This window comes from Drosophila albomicans, chromosome 3, assembly GCF_009650485.2.
Source record: "Drosophila albomicans strain 15112-1751.03 chromosome 3, ASM965048v2, whole genome shotgun sequence".
Lineage (NCBI taxonomy): Eukaryota > Metazoa > Arthropoda > Insecta > Diptera > Drosophilidae > Drosophila > Drosophila albomicans.
In genome coordinates, this window is record NC_047629.2 from 4,062,680 (window position 1) to 4,081,422 (window position 18,743).

At 36.0% G+C, this 18,743-nt stretch overlaps 3 protein-coding genes across 6 annotated transcripts; 1 reads left to right on the forward strand and 2 right to left on the reverse strand.

Annotated features, from left to right (window-relative positions):
* Positions 1-443: 443 nt before the first annotated feature.
* LOC117569028 (angiopoietin-related protein 3) lies at positions 444-10,155 on the reverse strand. Of its 2 annotated transcripts, none has more exons than XM_034250022.2 (8): positions 10,028-10,155; positions 8,787-9,422; positions 4,756-5,796; positions 4,311-4,677; positions 1,606-1,737; positions 1,358-1,545; positions 1,102-1,288; positions 444-1,034 (listed from the first exon to the last, which is right to left on the reverse strand). In XM_034250022.2, the coding sequence occupies exons 2-8, from the start codon at positions 9,164-9,166 to the stop codon at positions 834-836; spliced, it is 2,496 nt and encodes an 831-aa protein (XP_034105913.1). In that variant the 5' UTR covers positions 9,167-9,422; positions 10,028-10,155; the 3' UTR covers positions 444-833. The 2 variants fall into 2 exon arrangements, with proteins under 2 accessions (XP_034105913.1, XP_051860555.1); XM_052004595.1 differs by having other exon boundaries at positions 9,717-10,155.
* LOC117569029 (protein O-glucosyltransferase 2-like) lies at positions 1,928-3,888 on the forward strand. The gene is made up of 3 exons (XM_034250023.2): positions 1,928-2,144; positions 2,207-3,122; positions 3,217-3,888. The coding sequence occupies exons 1-3, from the start codon at positions 1,969-1,971 to the stop codon at positions 3,625-3,627; spliced, it is 1,503 nt and encodes a 500-aa protein (XP_034105914.1). The 5' UTR covers positions 1,928-1,968; the 3' UTR covers positions 3,628-3,888.
* Positions 10,156-10,986: 831 nt separating the features above from the next.
* On the reverse strand, positions 10,987-18,561 carry LOC117568510 (E3 ubiquitin-protein ligase RBBP6). Of its 3 annotated transcripts, none has more exons than XM_034249211.2 (11): positions 18,445-18,561; positions 17,335-17,516; positions 17,041-17,275; positions 16,419-16,595; positions 16,208-16,353; positions 15,991-16,149; positions 15,615-15,922; positions 15,194-15,549; positions 14,819-14,965; positions 14,425-14,718; positions 10,987-12,999 (listed from the first exon to the last, which is right to left on the reverse strand). In XM_034249211.2, the coding sequence occupies exons 2-11, from the start codon at positions 17,498-17,500 to the stop codon at positions 11,091-11,093; spliced, it is 3,897 nt and encodes a 1,298-aa protein (XP_034105102.1). In that variant the 5' UTR covers positions 17,501-17,516; positions 18,445-18,561; the 3' UTR covers positions 10,987-11,090. The 3 variants fall into 3 exon arrangements, with proteins under 3 accessions (XP_034105102.1, XP_051860552.1, XP_051860553.1); XM_052004592.1 differs by having other exon boundaries at positions 17,335-17,512; positions 18,445-18,555; XM_052004593.1 differs by lacking the exon at positions 18,445-18,561 and adding an exon at positions 17,659-17,662 and having other exon boundaries at positions 17,335-17,512.
* Between the last annotated feature and the right edge of the window lie 182 nt (positions 18,562-18,743).

An 18,743-nucleotide genomic window follows, 5' to 3' on the forward strand; every position in this document is an offset into this window, starting at 1 on the left:
ATTATTGCGAAATAATTGTCGATACTCAAGCGTGACTCTAGTTATCGGCAATTAGTTATTTGATCATAACATAAATATATCAATATATTTAAGCTGTATTAAAATGTATATTTCAAACCCTTAATTTATTTAAAAATTTGTATTGAAAAATAACGTATCGATGAGATTGTTATTGATTTACTTTGTTTCAAAGTTTCTTAAGTCTTACCAATACTTATTTGCTTAATACATGTATTTAAGCATCATAATTTTGATTTGTTGTTGTTTGCGCCGCAAATAACAAATTTAAATATTGTTTCGACTCTCACCCCAGCCCTGCCAACTCACCGTAAAATGCTCCTATGGCTTATCGGTTCGATCATTGTGATCTCCATTTATCGATTTAAGAAAAACCCCACAAACAAAGCCCGCTAATTACAATTTTTGATTTTATTGTATAGGTATAGGTATAGTATATTACTTACGATTGTGAATAAATCATTTTAATGATGTCAGGATGATTTGATTTGTATACATTAAATACAAACAGAACAACAGTGAATTTATTTACAGTTTACATGGGATGATTGCGGCGTTTTAAGATTAATACTTATAACGTTATTACACAATTTTAAGAGATTTAACTAGCTTGCTTGTATGTCGATTCAATACAACATTAAAAAATAAGTTATTATTTTTAAATGATAAACAATTAAAATAACAGAATGCTTGTCAATAAAATTTGCTATTATGCATCATTCGCTATTATATGGGCGGATATTTAATAATAACCTACCAGAAATTCTTCTCTCAAGTAATTAAACGTTTAAATGTTTAAAATGATGCAAGAAATTCTATGTTGCAGTCACTGGGCCTAAGGTCATACTTTGTGGCTGGGGCATCCGAGGACGAATCATCATCGTTGCCTTCTTTAATGTGTAATCCCAGCCCCGCCAGCGGAACCAAACGATTCCCTGGCGCGCAGTCAAGTCCTGAGGATCATGCAGATAGAGTCCATTAAGTCCACGCCCACATGATTTCCACCACCAGCCGCCCTAAAATATAAACGATTACTTTTGTAAATTTCATTCTGATCTGGGAATAATAAAAACGTAAACGTACCTTTAACATGCTTGCACAGTTAAGTGAGCTTCGATCGTTGTCTTTATTGTAAGTTGAAAATGGACTGTTATTTGAGCCATACCATGGATCATTTAGCGAATCTCCAGCATTTCCTTCGTATCCATCGATTTCAAGCTTGTAATAATCTGCCTCAGAGTGTATCTTAAAATGAGAGTACTGAGCGTATCTGCAAAAAACAAAAAACAAAATTATGAAATGGTTACACAATTTTTTTTTTAAATAAACTTTTACTTACCGCTTGTTACCCTCAAAGTCTTCTAATTCGACTCGCAGTGCATATTCTTCGTTATTTGTCAGCATATAAATGTTTTCGTTGCCCAACCAAAATTCCTTTGCCGGCTCGCCAAATCCATTTTTGTAGTCCGCCCAATCACGGTTGAAATTTTCGCGTGGTTCCCCAAAGTCATCACGTCGTTGAATGACCTATGTGTTTAAATTGCTCTAACAAATGTACATTAAAATCAAAATTAATAAAGCACTTACCGTCCAACCGCCATCCGAAATGTTCTGTTCACAATACACCTTTAAAAACCAGTAAGTTGTTCCACGGATTTGCAGGTAAAACACTCCCGACTGTTTCATTCCAGCATTTAAAATGTCCACACAAGAGAAACCCTAAGTGAAAAAATTACGAAAATATAAGTATGGTAAAAGAAAAGTCCCTTAAATTACAAATATATATTTTGTATATTCAAAAGTATAGCCAGAATACTTCATTTGATCAGCATAAGGGTTAAAAGATGGCGCCCAAGAACATTGATGGCAGTATTTTTTCAACTGAGGTAATTGATATTTGTAAAGCTGGTCTCACTTACAAACATTTTAGTGTAAATAAAACGAATCTCAATGTTGTTGCAAATATTGTATATTACATTTATATTTAACTTGCGATTAACACTCTGCAAGGAACAAGTTGTCGATGTGAAGAAAAGTTTAGTCTGGGGGCCTGGACTTAAGCCCGATCACATTGTGCTGCCGGCTCGATACTTTTTCATCCATGCAGTCGACGAGAGCGGAAAAAAGTAAACAATCATCGAATGCATAATTAATGCAAAACATTGTTATGACCGCCTTTTCTTTGTAGGTTTTCATCCCCCACGAATGCAAAGTTCAAAGTGCAAATAAAAGGCAATTCGCCGCACGGAAAATGCCGCTCGAACATCAATATTATTGATCGAGGCGACGGTTCAAATATTGTCCGCTATACGATTGGTGATTGGTGTGAAAATGTGGAGATTGATGTGCAATACAATAATTCGCATGTGGCACAATCCCCCTATTTTATACGCAACAAGGTCTACTCGGAGCGTTGCTACTGTCCACAGGAACTCAATCTGTGGCTGCTCAACAATGATTGTTCCGATTTCTCGGCGGACAAACAGATCGCTTGGGACTTGCATTCATTCAAGCGCGTCAATTTCAGTGCCATACGCGATAATCTATTAAAGCGGTACAATGCCCCCGAGAGTATCTCGTTGTGCCATTACGTGGTGAAGAACCAGGAAGTTTGGCGCAAGTGCTATGGCAAATACACGGGCTTCAAGATGTTCATGGATGCCACATTGTCGGCCTTGGCACGCGTTGTCTACTTGCCAGACATGGAGTTCTACTTGAATCTCGGCGATTGGCCGCTGTCGAAGAAAGGCGGGCAGCAGCGCACCTCGGGTCCGTATCCGATCTTCTCTTGGTGTGGCAGTGATGACACCTACGACATAACATTGCCGACATATGACATTACCGAGTCCACCATTGAGAATATGGGACGGGTTATGCTGGACATGTTGTCGGTGCAGAAGAGTGAATATCCCTGGGAGACCAAAGAGGAGAAGGCATTCTTTCGCGGCCGGGACTCACGGCGAGAGCGCTTGCAATTGATTGATCTGGCTAGAAAGTATCCAGACCTGATCAATGCGTCAATAACGAATTTCTTTTTCTTTCGCAATGAGGAGGATAAATACGGTCCAAAGGTGCCGCACATTTCGTTCATGGATTTTTTCAGAGTACGTAACACACGAATAACGAGTTAATTGCGATTGTAACAATTAACAATACAATACAAAACAACAATTATGTAATAATTTGTATTATTTGCAGTACAAATATCAGCTAAATATCGATGGAGCTGTTGCAGCGTATCGTCTACCCTATTTACTGGCTGGCGGTTCCCTGGTCTTTAAACAAGATTCGCATTATTACGAACATTTCTACAGCAAGCTGGTTGCCTACAAGCATTTTGTACCCATCAAGCGTGATTTGAGCGATGTAATCGAAAAAATAACATGGGCCAAAGAAAACGAGTCGCGCGTTAAGGAAATCGTGTCGACAGCACGCGCATTCGTTGAGGAGAATCTCATGCCACAACATATCTATTGTTACCACATGGTATTGTTTAAAGAGTGGAGCACGCGTCTTATAGCACCAGTCGATGTCTTTCCCGACATGGAGAAACTTAACTTTAGCCACACTTGCACCTGCAAGGAGAAGCAACTTAGAGACGAACTCTAAAGCTCTTTGGAATCATCTTAACATGTAGATTTTTACATCTATATTTATCGAAGTATTTATGTCCACTACATTGATTGTAGCTTTAGTGTCCCCTCATCACTCATTCCAGAATCTATCATAGTTTGTACACATCCACCATATTGATATACTTTTACAAGATATTAGAGAAATGTAAGTGAAGAAACATTTGACACGTTTCGGTTTCGTATTTTATGTACTTTTCTACAAATAAATTGAACTTAATAGGATATCTATATAGCATATAGAGCACATTGCGGTACAAATATTTCTAAAGTAAATAAAGACAATGTTCACTTTAAGATCACATCACAATTTTGGTAAAACAATTTCGAAAACGTGGCAAAGAAGCGAGGATTCATAATATCAGACTGTATGTAGGTATTGGGTGGGTGTTTGTATTTGTTGCTAACTAAACTCTTCACCGGTAATATAGTATCATTATTAATGTCTGGAATATACTGCATATATATTGCTATTTATCGTATATTCGTTTGGCGAAACAGGTTTTAACCTAGAGCATAATAAGGCGATAAATACTTGGGCTTCTTTCTCTTCGACTTAAATTATTTATTAATTAAGAAGATTAGATATATACTTTTTATATACAACTTTCAAGAATTGTTAGTAGTATAATACAAATCTGAAATTTTAGTTTGTCTTACCTTCACATCCTTTAGAGTAAAAATGTCACTGGTAAACGTGTTGTTGACTACGGCCGGTTTATTTTTGACACTTGGAAAGATAATGCCACCCTTTCGGAAGGCTGATTTTGTGGGCGTGGCATTCCAGGAGCCAGTCGTTGCCGCCGTCGTCAGTGTTGTGTTTGAGGAGAAACCCAGAATATTATTTATATTGGAACTAAAAGAGTTTGACTGGCTGCTCGCAGACATGGCGGGTGTGGGAGTGCCCAAGGTCGGGTATGCTGTAGTCGAGCTATTGCTAGCCGTTGTAGCAGTAGTGCGTGCTGTCGTTGAGGGCGTCGTGGGTGGCTCATTCAAGTCGGTCAGAGTCTCGTCAAGAACAGAATATCTAGTAAACAAGTGGAATTCAACAGCAAATTATAGAAATAGGTAATAGGAGAACGTTTGGATTTATCAGAAAGCCAACCTGCTGGGGTCGTACTCGACCAATCGATCGATGGTGGGATCGCCTAAGAGATCTGCATTGCTTGGTCGCTGGGCAAGCACTTGCACATCATCCTCCTGTTTCTTCAAACGCTTCTCCACCATGTCCAAATTGTTGATGATCAAATTGGTCTTGGCTTTCAGATCCTGATGGATTTCGCCAATAGCGCGCTCTTGCCGCTGTGTTTGCGTGAGCAGCGCATCCGATTTGGGCAGCAGATGGTCCACGGATGATTTGGTGCCCACAACAACGTCCCAGACTTCATCCATTTTCTCCGATACGGAGACCATGGGACGCATCTGCTTGACCAGCGCATCAATTTTGCTGGACTTAATTGCGGGGAAAGCAGTCGTGGTCACATTGTAGCCGCTGTTTTGCTCATGATGATCCACGACCGCATCGTGGATGTCGTTCATCATGCGCAACATGCGGCCAATGTTTTCGGATTCGATATTTATATGGAATTGCAACTTCTTGTCAATGTTGTCGGTGGAGTCACGCAATTGATTGACTTCCGTTGAGACATGGGACATCACCTCGGCCGTCATTGCCTTTGTAATCTCAACAACATTCATGGTGATTGGCTTCTTTTCGCTTGCCTCGGCATTGAAGTCGTCCACTTGCAAGAAATTGTTGTCGATTTGGGTCTTGAGCACCTCCAGTTTGCTATCAATGTCGCTAACTTTCTGGTCCAACTTCACCAGCCGGCTATCGAGTTGAAATGTGGGTGAGGAGGAGGAGGCGGTCGACGCGGTGTTTTGTGTCTTTGGCACGTGAAACCCATCAACCGATTGAGCTCCCATTTCGGGCAATATGTAAACGACATTCGAAAGTTTGGAATCCAAACTGCTTAATTTCGACAGTGCCTCTTCCGTTTTTTCAACATTGTTGGTAACACGATGCTCCAAGGTCTCAATGTGTCCCATCAAATCTTCAACGGATCGACCCAGATTATCGATCCGCTTCAATTTACCCTCGAGCGTTGTGATAATTATTTCAAATATGCTTAGCAATTGTTGCTCTCTAGAATAGATTAAACGCAATGCAAGGTCGATTGAATAAGTTATGAGGCATGTGGCAGTGTTGTCAATTTGGCTATTTTCACGCCAAATGATTTATCAGACGCGTGTTATTTCGAGTTGCATGTTTCATAAGAAATTCATTTTACTTGATTTAAAAAAACTGGTTAAGCCAAACCCCTTATTGTTCAATAAAATTTTACTATAAAAATAAAAATGATTGTGCTGTCAAAATTATTCAGAAATGCAATATTTAGCGTCCATTATATAGGTGCTTAAATTATTCAATAACATATTTTGAATAAGACAAACCCAACTAAATTCTTAAAACAAGATCTTCGATAAGAACAATCATCAGCAATTGTTCTCATCTAACTACAAATGAAAGTTTTGTATTGTTTTTTGTTTTGCAGCATTGTGCAAAGACTTCTCGACTACATTGTACCCTGTTATTCTGTCAGTCTAATAAAAAATGATCTTATGATGCTAATTAAGTAATCAATGTAAATTTTATGCATTTATCAATTATTTGCATGTATCCTGGTTTGAACGTCAGTAATTCTTTCCGGCCTGAATGCTTGCGTAACTTGACCACAAAGCAAAAAGAACGAAAAAAAGAAACGAAAAAAAAACCAAAGCAGTCTCGCACATGTTCCGTTAGCCAAATAATTGAATGATATAAAAAGAATTTATAGCCAAAACAAGTTCTAACTGTTTAAGAACATATTAACATATTAATATTGAATACTAAAGAGACAATAATTCTTTTGCTATATATGGAGAAATCTTTAGCTACATAACATAACATGAGAACGATTTTAAAAAGATTTGTGATTAATCCCGGAGCTACTATTTTAGTCGTCTTTGTCACTCGTTAAATTAATCTAGTACTGAAGAATTGCGTCAAATTAAATTGTTTTATATGCTACAAAATAACACAACAAATAAATATTGTAGGTACACAAAAAAAAAAGTAGTTTTTATGTGGCAACCGCGCAAATGTTGTTCGGAAATGAATTGGTGCAAGGGCATTTGAAAGAAAGGTATTGTTTAGATTAGCTGCGATTTATAAGCTTTGGCTTTGGAGTTACAAAAATTTAATAATTTGCATCACATTCACTTTGGTCCAAGCCAGCAACTTTGGTCGTAAACAGCAGTTTGGCTTTATTTGCCCATTTCCCACACTCTCGGGGCACAACAGACCGGTTTTCCACCAGTTAGTGGTGCTGTGTGCTAGCCAATCAACAAGCCAAGCCATTGCCAGAGCCTCCACGGTGCATGCACAAATGCTGCATACCCTGTAATCAGCATCATCTATGAGCGACAATTATAAACGTGTGGATAATCCAACACTATAATCAATCGTAAAGCGATTACAACAGGACTATTAAACATTTCGTCAATCGCTTAATTTCAGTTCATCATTCGCCTAGGCATAGAAAACTCTTTTTCATTTTTTTTTTACCAAGATTAGAGCGTAGCGCGTGCGAAAAGTAACTCAGAACCAACAACAATGAATGACCCTGACTTATTAAAGTTTTCTGACCCAGCGTTATTGAAATCTGTAACGTAATTTTGCGTATTTTATTTAACAAATAATGAGCATAATTTATTTAGCAAAAGTTGTCTACAAGGGATTGCAATAACTAGTAGTAGTAGAAGGTCTCCCTCCCAAGTTTGCTCTGTTTTCCACTGGAATCTACTCGAAATTGAACACGAGTATATGGCAAAATATCTGAGGTCTGTTGTCTGCGTTAATCTGTAGAAGCTTACTTTGCAGCTTTTGTTATTTTCTTGTTGTGCTGTATTTGTTTAAACATTATCTATAACAATAACTTGACAGATAAGTTATATGCGAGTTGAGTACGATACGGGTATTGTGATGGTGATTAACAAAACGAGTTGCATGGAATAAAACGCATTGAATTACGAGTACACGAGTTGAGGTACGAGTGTAAGTAAGTACGAGTGCGAGTACGAGTATCTTACAAGTAAATGTATCTGCAGAGATGTAATGAATAGTTGTTGCTTATTTTCTTTTTCATTCATTCATAGCCATAGCCACAGCCATACGAATAGTTTGTGTGTGTGTTTATGGAAACTACAGTTAACCAGTGTGCAAAAACCAGTTTGTTGCCGCAATCTTTTGTTTTGACCATTTGATTTCACACAAAAGCTCACAAACAGTGCACACTCGCTGTGGTGAATTAATAAAACCCCAATACTGCACTGAATAGCACTATAAATTATACATATTTTAATACGTAAGAGTTGAGGAATGTCCTTAAGAGGAGGACTAAAACGACATGATCCAATTGACATCGCAAGAAGTTGTAAATAATCGTAAGTATTTCATATTAGTATTGATTTACTATGTTCAAAAACTTAGTATTGAAATACAATGTTTTTACACTATCATATCTATCATATATATTTAATTAAAGCTGTAAATAATGCCAGTATTATCAAACGTCAGCTATTTAAGGCTATCATCGAGTTTTTCTTTTTTGGTTAACGATTTTATATAATTTACACAAAAAATCATACTACTAAAATGTAAAAAGATTTTATATTTGAAAAGTACAAGATTCCTAGATTTGTTTTCTAGGGAAATTAACAAAGTCTTACTGATTAGAGATTTTTTAAAAATATGTTTCATTAAATTAAGCTAGCTTTAAGGCTGTTCAGTCATGAAATGTTTTAAACACTACAACGTTCAACTATTCGAGCGTTCACTGTACCTACGATGCCAGGCCAAGCTTGGGGCCACTCTTAACTACTGTGTCTCCCCCTGTGGGGCAACTAATGCAGCTTCACTATCAATGCTATAAAATTGTGTAAAAATAAAAAGACGTAAAACAAAACAAAAAACGAAAAATAAAAAAGATTTGCAAACGTGTGTGTAAAACGTACATCGATTTACATACTTATGCAGCATAATCGAAAATTTAAAGAAATACATATAAAATAAAACTAAGAGAAAAAAAACCTTACCTTGTTCGCAAGTTTCCATTGCGCGTTGAGTTTAACGTTTTTGCAGCAAGCTTAAAGCTTGCAGCAGCGCCACCCCCTCCGACGCCCCCTCCACCACCACCACCGCCTCCGCCACTATTTATTTGGCTGGCGCCCGTTCGTGGCAACGCCAAGCGTAGATTTGAATTTCCATTGCCTGCAATGGAGCGCAGAGCGCCGCCACCAGCAGCAGCAGCAGCATAGTTGGAGTTGGAGTTGGAATTGGAGTTGCTGGTTGCCGCCGCAACGCCCGAATAATGTGTGCTGCTGGTTGTCGAGTAGACGATATTTGCGATCAGCAGAATGGCCGTTGTGGCAGACAGCCGGCCACTGAACCGCGTCTGGAAGGCTACCATTGCCATTTTACCACGACGACGGCGACGACGACGATGACGACGACGACGGTCCACGTTGTAGCCAGGCCAACTCGGACTCTGGCCGTATTTTGTTTCGTTGAGTTATTAAGTTAAGTTAAGTTAAGTTAAGTTATAGATAATTTGCAGTCACGCTGTGTTGTTGTTTATATATGGTACACACACTCATACACAATCACACTCTCATGCATGTATGTACTCTCCTTTCTTCGGCCCCTTTGTCATAAAACAATGATTCAACTGACTTTCAAATTAGAAATACCAAAAAATAACACAAAACAAATAAACAAAGAGAAAGAAAGATAGATGGATATCTAAGTGTATTGTGTATGTATGCAATTAAATCAAATATTTCATGAATTTGCGAGAAGACACTTTAATACGAAGTATATGTAGTATGTTAATCAACACGGATTGCATTGTTAATTGGTTAATAGGTTTTAATCAAATTATACCATACACAATATGCGTTTCAAATTTTTAAATCGAATGCCTCTTAGACGATGCTTTGATGATCACTAGTACAAAAAATACATACAATTGATATAAGAGCACAACAATTATATTTCAATGTTTTGATTACAGCATATTTTTTCCAGTTTGACCTTTATGGAGTGTTTAATGTTATGAAGCACAAGTTGTGAATTGTTTTATGTACACATGTATGTATGTATGGATGTGTATATGTTTAATAATATGTACACAACATGCCTTCACATGCACATTCTCTTATTTAAATTTCTGCACGCTCAGCTCGATTGGTCCATTCGATGTTCGATGTCGAAAAGACTTTTTATTTTAGTTTTTATTTATTATAGTGGAGTGTCGTTGTTTGGTGGTGGTACACACTTAATTGCACATGAGGAATTATAATGTTTTTCTGTTTGTTTCCTTTTTTTCCCCGCTGGTGATATTAAATAAATCACAACCGAACATAACCGTAGGTGAAACTTTTCTGTATACGAGACGTGCTTAGATCTCGATTTGTCTGAGCTACAATGCAGCTTGTTGAAAGTTCGGCCCTAATTAACGGAACAGCAAATCGTAGCTTTACAACACACCGCAGAAACTCACCACACACGAGAGCAAAAGTGGAACTCGTTTACTGTGCTTAACGAAAGTGAGAGTGGTTTTTGCAGCAGTAATACAAGTATGTATGCACTCGCACTGCTCTGTCGTCGGTATATTTATGTAAGTAGCCAGTAAAAAAAACATTCAGTATGCATTTAAATACATACTTACATGTGTATCATAAAGCAGTATAAGACTAACGAATATATTGAGACTCCCCCCACAACAGCGGCGTCAACTGCACACGATTGTCATCTTTCTCAAAATATTTATCTTCATTGTGATTTGAGCTTTTTGATTTGCAGTCGTTTGAAAACGTGTTTTATTCATTTCTTTTCAATTCCTGTTTCTATCGAATTAATGTTTGGATTATTAGGCGGCGCATAGAAAGTGTAAATATTTAAATATTATGCAATAGTTAACGAACTTACATAATTATGTAAGCCGCCCCTAAATACATACAAAAACCTGAATATTCATGACAATCTGAAAAATAAAAATCTTGTTGCATACTTTTGCAAGTTTGTTTGAAAAAACGACCCCACAAAGTATGCAAGAAAATTTTTTAAAACGCCCTAAAGCATTTTAACATTTTATTGTACCTCTTTGAAGCATTCTAACTTTATTCTGGTCCCAGTTTCGTAAATAACAATCAAAAATTGACTCAACTTAAATAAATACAAAATAAAATTAAATTCGCATTATTTATTCCTTGAAATTAAAGAAAAAAGACACGATTTTTCATTTACAATATTGGTTGTATTTTCTTTTATTAATATCGTATATCATATATTTTAAGTAATTTTTTCGCGTTGACTTCTCTGCTGTGATATTCAAAAACTTACTTTCTGGACTTTTTCTTTTTTTTTAGTATTTTATTTTTTTTTTTACTTTTTACATCTTTTCGCTTATCACTTTTTACCGATTCTGTCGACGAAGCCTTTTTTAAGGTCTTTTCTTTTTTGAGTTTTTTATCTTTTCTTCTCTTATTGTCGCCTTGATCTGAAGATTGAGAAGTACCATCCCGCTTCAAAGAATTATCGAATTTTGATACCTTATTACCAGAAGAATTGTTCTCGTCAAACTTTCGGAAAGGGTTATCTGGACGAACGGGCTTTGATGGCCTCGAAGCAATTGACGCAATCAAGCGGGATTCTCCTGATTTGGCTCTCCTATAAGGGCTTCGATCTGATTCATAATTTCGCTTATCACTTTTAGTGCCAGATGTTGATGACTTGTCCTTGTTTTGGGATTTATATTTGTTGGAATCCGAATAATTTGAATCTCTGCGTGATATACTTATCACTTCCCTTTCAGTCGACTTACGATTTCGTTGATCATCAAATCTCCTTTCAATTGCCACAACACGTTCTTTGGAATCCTTCTCACGTTTTCTGGAACTGTAACTTGTAGAACTGTATTTGTATCGGTCGCGACTTGACTTTCTCTCCGAGTTCTCCCGACGATCGCGATCATTCTTCGAGCGATCTGATGAGTAATTGCGTTCGTTAACAACTTTATTCCCTAGCCTTTCTTTGACGGATTTATTAATGCTAGCCTTCGGGGAATGAGAACGATCACGTTCGCGTTCACGATCGCGATCACGGTCACGATCACGGTCACGTTCACGGTCACGATCCTTATGATCAGGTTTTACTGTAATGGAACGATCCTTGCTACTGCGCTTCGCATCAATGACGACTTTAAACTCGACCGGTCGTATAGCGTTAATAGCTTTTGCAAAAATTGCATGTTCCGCTTTACGAAGAACATCAGATGTTATTTCCGAATGATCTTGCATTTTATTACAGGCCACTTTTCTACTGGGATCTAAAAAATTACTGTTTAAATTACTATCATCTAACTCCCACTTTGAAATTTTAACATCATTCATTTCATGAATTGAGGAATTATGTTCTCTATTTAAATCGTGATCTGTCACCTCGATGCTAAGAATTGAATCATTTCGTTTTGATGTATCAAGCTCAATGCAATCCGAAATATTTTGCAGTATATCATTTGAATTAAATTCAGCACTTTCATTACATGGATCCATTGGGGCATCGAGGTTCAAGCCTTTCTCAGACGCGGATGCTGACTCAACGCTTTCTGAGTAGACCTTTTTAATTTTATCCCTTTTCTCCTTCTCCTTATCCTTCTCCTTCTTATCTTTCTTGTTTTTCTTGCGTTCCGATTTTTCCTTTTTCTTCTTTTTCCGATCTTTCGACAGCAGATTATTTTCTTTTCCTGTATTACTGCCAGTCTCTAAACGATCATGTGGCTTTACAATATTTGTTTTATTTTCCGGATTAAATGACAGCTCGCTCTGGTGCTTGTCCATAACCATCGAATGGGAATCCTTTTCATTTCTCTCAGGTGTTTTTGGAGATCTATCAAACAAATCAGGACCTTCGATTTTTGGAATTTTCGCAGTCTTTGACTTTGAGGGTGGCGTAAGGCTTTTGGAACTATGTTCATCGGTTTTGGTATCCAGAGTCTTACTGGAGGGTCTTTGTCTCTTTCGCGAATGATGATCGTCCTCTGCATGCCTGACGATATCATGATCAACAGGCTTATTGTTTCGGTCTCTATCATTATCAGCAATGTTTTCAATCGGCAACGACTCAAAACCAGGCGGCGGCGGTTCCACAGTATCTGGTTTCGATCCATATAGAGGTTTGGGCAACGACTTTTCTCTTAATCTCTGTTTATGACCTTGTTTTGGCGATGGAGAACGTCGATGCACATACCTGCAATTAAAGATTAGTAGTAAATAAAATTTTATGAAAACATTCAATGGAAAATAATGAATAATGGGCGGCGAAAACAAATTTTCCATTTGACTTGTTACACATTGGGGCAGGTTTTTTTTTTGGGAAAAGTGTAGTTTGTTTTACGATATCCATCTAAGAAAGAAATTCTAAATGGACATGTAATGTAATTACAGTCAACATTGGTTAGATAATTATGCGAATTTTGTTTATTAAAACGCCTTTACTTAAAACCCATTCTATTTAATTTACTGCAACAAAAAAGTGAACGTTTCAGTCAATATTGGATTCGATATCAAAACCATAAAAACGCTGTCAGGAGATGAACAGATTATCCATTATGAACGTTATCCGTTTAATGCTTTTTAATTCGATAGGAATTTTGGAGAAGAAAAGGAAAAACTCTGTCATAAATAAATAAATAATTTTAAAGTCTTTCATCTGGAAATATATACGAGATAAAGGAATATAACCGCTGAATCGAATCCCTGAAATCAAATCCTTCCTTAAAAAAATTGGTACGTGCAAACAAAAAAAATAAAGATAATTTGAACAGTGGGCTCCTTTCCAGATAAATTCCATGAACTGCACTTCAGAAAAGGATTCATGCCTTCAAGAACTGCTCCAATTATTCTGCAGAAAAGTCATTAAAGCTTATTATTCTTTTTTGTCTTTAATACCCATATTCTATATTTTAGTTGTGAGCTCTTTGCTAATTTAAAGATATTATAAAATATAATGCAATGAAGGTCAAGAAAAAATATGTTCCTTACGTATTATTCTGCACCAAGCATCATGCTCTGTGTGACATTCCTAATGCAAAAAACATTAAAATCTTCACAGAATAGATTACTTAAATTTCCTCTTTTATAAAGGTTGAAGGTTATATCACACGCGGACAGACGACAGACAAGTCAACAAAATGCTGATAAAATAATTATGTATATCAAGGTATATGCTTATAAAATGGTAGAATATTCATAAATTAATTGTGAACGATGTTATCCAAATTACGAAGTCTTACTGAAATAACGAAAAATTACTTATCCTTCTCTACCTAAATATTTAAAATTCAGGTAACTCAGGGAAGTAGATAATTCACATAAATTATTTTATTTTTTGTTTTTTTTTTTACGTTTTTTGATCAATTTACTATCCACATTAAAATAATGTCGTTTCTCATCTGTCGTATGGATGAAAACGGAATAAAGATATTTTCATAAATACCCTTCTTATGTAAGTATAAAATCTGCTAAATTAGAGTTTCTTTGGTAGTGTGGTTTATCACAGAATATTATCCCAGGTGTTTGGTGTCTTGTTGTCTTGGGTGGAAGACATTATAATGTAATGTAAATTATTTTAAATCTCTAGTATATAAGAATATATCTTAGTGTATAGAATAACCTCTTCTTCTTGTCACTTGGTGAATTGGATCCAGGGCTTGAATGGCGTACAAGACGACTTGGTCGTCCTCGCTCATAACTGTATTCACGTTTCCGTTCCCGAGATCGTGGTCGCTTCTCCTTATTGCTCATTTCCCTGGACGAACCTCGGTCATATATTGGGGACTTGAAGCGATGTCTCGGTCGCCCAGGAGACCGTGATCTGTGATGGCCTGGACTACGCCGACGTTCCACTTTTTGCTTTTCTTTCTCCTTCATAATTCTGTTAAACGCTTCAAGTGGATCGTCTATGAGTCTGTAAATAGAATTATACAGTTAATTATCAGACATTACAAAAAAGATAATTTTTATTTAATTTTCCAATGTTTGTAGTCACAACATTTTTGGAAACTTACCCAGTGCCAACTTTTGCTGCAACTCCTTGATAAATGGAAGCCAAATTCGATGATTGAAATGTTTGCGAAGGATTTATATTCATGTTTCCAGGCGGAATATATGGTGCATTTATTTGATGCACAGGTTGATTTTGATAATGACCGAAACTAGAAAAAAAAAAAAAAATATGATTAGAAATATATTTATTAATTTCTAATGACATTGCATATATAAAACTAAAATTTACTTATTATTTTATTTTGTTCCCCAATATTTTTTGCTAAATTAAAATCAAACTAAAATATAATTATATTATCCTATGTAATTTACACACATTTAAAAACGTTTATTTTTATTTCTCTGTCGAATAAATAATAAAATTCATTTGCACTCACCTCATCGGTGGCCTGTGTTGTATATTATTATATCCATTATTGTAAGGAGCCATATGTTGATGCATTGCCGGTAATCGAGGCATTTGCATATATGGAGGTTTATATATGCCCATGCGATGATCTTGCTCAGGATTCATTACCGGCTTATCGCGCTGATCATTCATATTATGATTTGGATATTGCGGTTTATGATGAGTGCCAACTGGCGTAGGCAAAAGGCTTCGCTCTTGCTTAACATCACTTTTAGGATAGTTGCTTTGCGGTTTCATATCTAAATCCGATTTATATTCATAATTGTGATCACGACGTTGTATTACGTTATTGCCATGCGACTTTTGTGAATATGAAGGGATAGCCTGAAAGAATTTGAATGATTAATTACAATATACATTTTCAAAATTTCGCTAATAATAAAACATACCTCCTCTTTCACGGCATCGGCCATATTTGTGGTAGTTTCAATCAATTTTTGAGGCATTTTGATTGTTATGTTATCCTCGAAGTCTGAATCATTATCTTTTTTGATTGGGTCAATACTATTTATGTTTGAGGCTTCAGGGGCATCATCTTCTCCTCCAACCTCTTCTTCGTCCTCTTTTTCCTCTGTATCTGGTTTATTCTCCTCCTGCTCATTCTGAGGTTCTTCATCCTGTGTTTGACTTGATTCTTCCGGAAGCTCAGCAGCAACTTCGTCCTCCTTTTTTTCAGCTGGGGGAGTTGCTTTGCTAACTGCAATATTATAAAGTTCAAGAATTATAAATGGTCTATATCGTTACTTATTATTTAAAAATGCTTACCAGGTTTATAGGCGGCTAATTTGTAGCCAGATTCATTTTTAAAGACGTTTACAGAGTTCCTCAAAAATCGATTTGGAATCAAAGAACCCGGCGAACAGTTTTTTTCTTTACAATCTGGACACTCGCTATCTTCCGACTCCAGCAACGAAGTGCGTACACCTAATATAAAATATTATCAATCAAAATTGTAAACAATTAAATAATGAATTTTTCTTACAGTCATCGCAAAAAGAACTTCCGCAACAGGGAATCATAACGGCATCAACGAAAATGTTTCGACAAATTCCACATATCAAATCTTCTGGGATTTCTTGCTCCTTTTCAGTGGACATTAAATATTTTGATGCCTCTGGTTCAATTGATCTGATATCGAAAAAAAAAATCATTAGAAATTTGAAACTATAAAATAAATAAGGCCTAATTCTTACATTTCTGGCTTGCCCCTAAATGAGCGGGGAATGCCCGTAGTTCTCTTCACTTCATATTGTTCCTTCCCTCCAGCAAACGTACAATTCTTAATCCAGTGGCCACCTCGCTTACATTTGTTACAGCGATAAGAAGCCGGCACCTCACCAACTTGCGACTGTCCCTTTATGCGATGGTATCTGGAAAAATATTAAAAATTAATCAATATTATTAACTAAATAGTATTCATATTAAGTATATAACATAGTTTAATAGTATTCGTATTAGGTATATAACAAAGTATAATAGTATTCGTATTAAAGATAACATGGTTTACGCATAGATTAAATATTATTATTATAGGCATCCATATTATTTTGATATCATAGGCATCCGTTACAACTATTGTTTTTCTGATATTGTAAAAGACCAGATACACAAATTTTGGTAGAAATACTGAGATGGCATAAAATCTTGACACACCGTCTAACTATCGAACAGGCTAAATTGTATTGTCATATGGATAGAGATTAGGACTATGATCATGATTCTGCATAAAGTATTCAAGGTAGTAGCATCAGTTTATTTGCTATAAAGCCTTAAAATCTATAAACTTTTGTATTTTGCATACTTGTTAAAACTCACGTTTTAGGATCATAATCCGCAGTGCTCTGCATCATCATAGCTTGAATTTTTTCCTCTTCGCTTCCTTGCATTTTAAACAGATCCATATTTAAATTCTCCGACTTATTTGTGGGCGCCGCTGCAACTGTATTTTCTGCGGCTGGATCCCATCCTTTTTTAACGGGATGTGCAATCGGAATCCGAGAAATAATCAACGTGGTGTTTTTTGGTATTAAGAAGTTATCATCTTTATATTCTATAAGAAAGAAATTGTTAATACTTTTAAAAATCTCAAAATAAATAGGCCGCACTTACCTTCTTTATTTTGAGCATTTGTAATTTGAAGATCGAAATCGATGATTTTTCCCAACCGTTTTTGCTGTATGATCTCTCTTTTTAAATCCGCAACCGATATATGCAGTCCATCGAAGGTAATTGTATCGAAGTGAAGGGTACTCTTAAACTTGTAGTGAACCGACATTTTGACTTTTGTCTATCTGAAAAATGGAAGCAGTCCACAATTACTATTGGATTGATGACAAGTAAAGCAAATTGTAATGTATACATTAATGTATAACCGACTAAATTATACCCTACAACACATGGTATTTGAATAACCTTGCAAGAATTTGCACTCACACAATAGCTTTGCCAACCACTTAAATACACACATAAACACGTTGCCAAGGCAAGATAGAAGGTCTCTTGTCTCTATATTAATTGTTTAATATATTTTACACTTTAGAAGCGATTTAATATTTTTAAATACTACCTAAAAATTCTTCAATTCAAAATATAACTTTACAACAATAAAAGTAGCGGTCACACGGTACCATTACCCGAGGATGTGTTGCCGGTTGTCATTACGTACCGATTAACCACCCGGCGACCCCGATGACGATAAATAAGGAATTTGTCACCAATTCTTTTTGTTATTGTCAGTAAATCTTGTACAAGTTATTTATTTTCACTAACAACTTACACAAAGCACCAAAAGATGCAAATTATAAATGTATTGTAGATTGCTTGACTTTATATTGACATACAAATATTTTTTATGTATTTCGAAACACAAAACGAAGCCAGTTAAAGCACACTACTACATGTAACATTTACACATCCATATGTATATTTGAATGCATGTGCGCTTGTATGCGCAAAACATGAAATATAAAGCATATTAAATGCTTTTATCACATCAACATTTTTTATATTCACGTATGTATTTACTTCACAAGCGGTATGTACTTATTTTCTATATTTGCTTGCTCCTGGTGTTTAATACATTGGTAAATGGGAATATACGTATATTTTCCGTACATATATCGCACTCATACACAAGCACACGTCTAAATGGATGCATGTTTGATCGGTTTACAAAAATTAATTGCTTTTAAGCATCACTTATTTTCTTGCAATACTTACACTTTTTACACGCTAGTAATTAGCATATCACAACAGGTCTAATGTTTTTCCAACAATATGATAAGATTGAATTATATTATCATTTTAAGATTTGTCACTAGAGATGGGAATAACTCTATCGATACATCGTTTGAAATGTTTGTGGATGCTTGCTTAAAATCGATGTTTTGCTAAAATCGATATATTTCAGCAGATACAGCAGATAGCATACATTTATTATTGAAAAAGAGAAAAATTATTTTTCTCTTTCTACTAAGTTCAGTACTTATATTTTCTCTAAAATATTCCATCTTCCACAT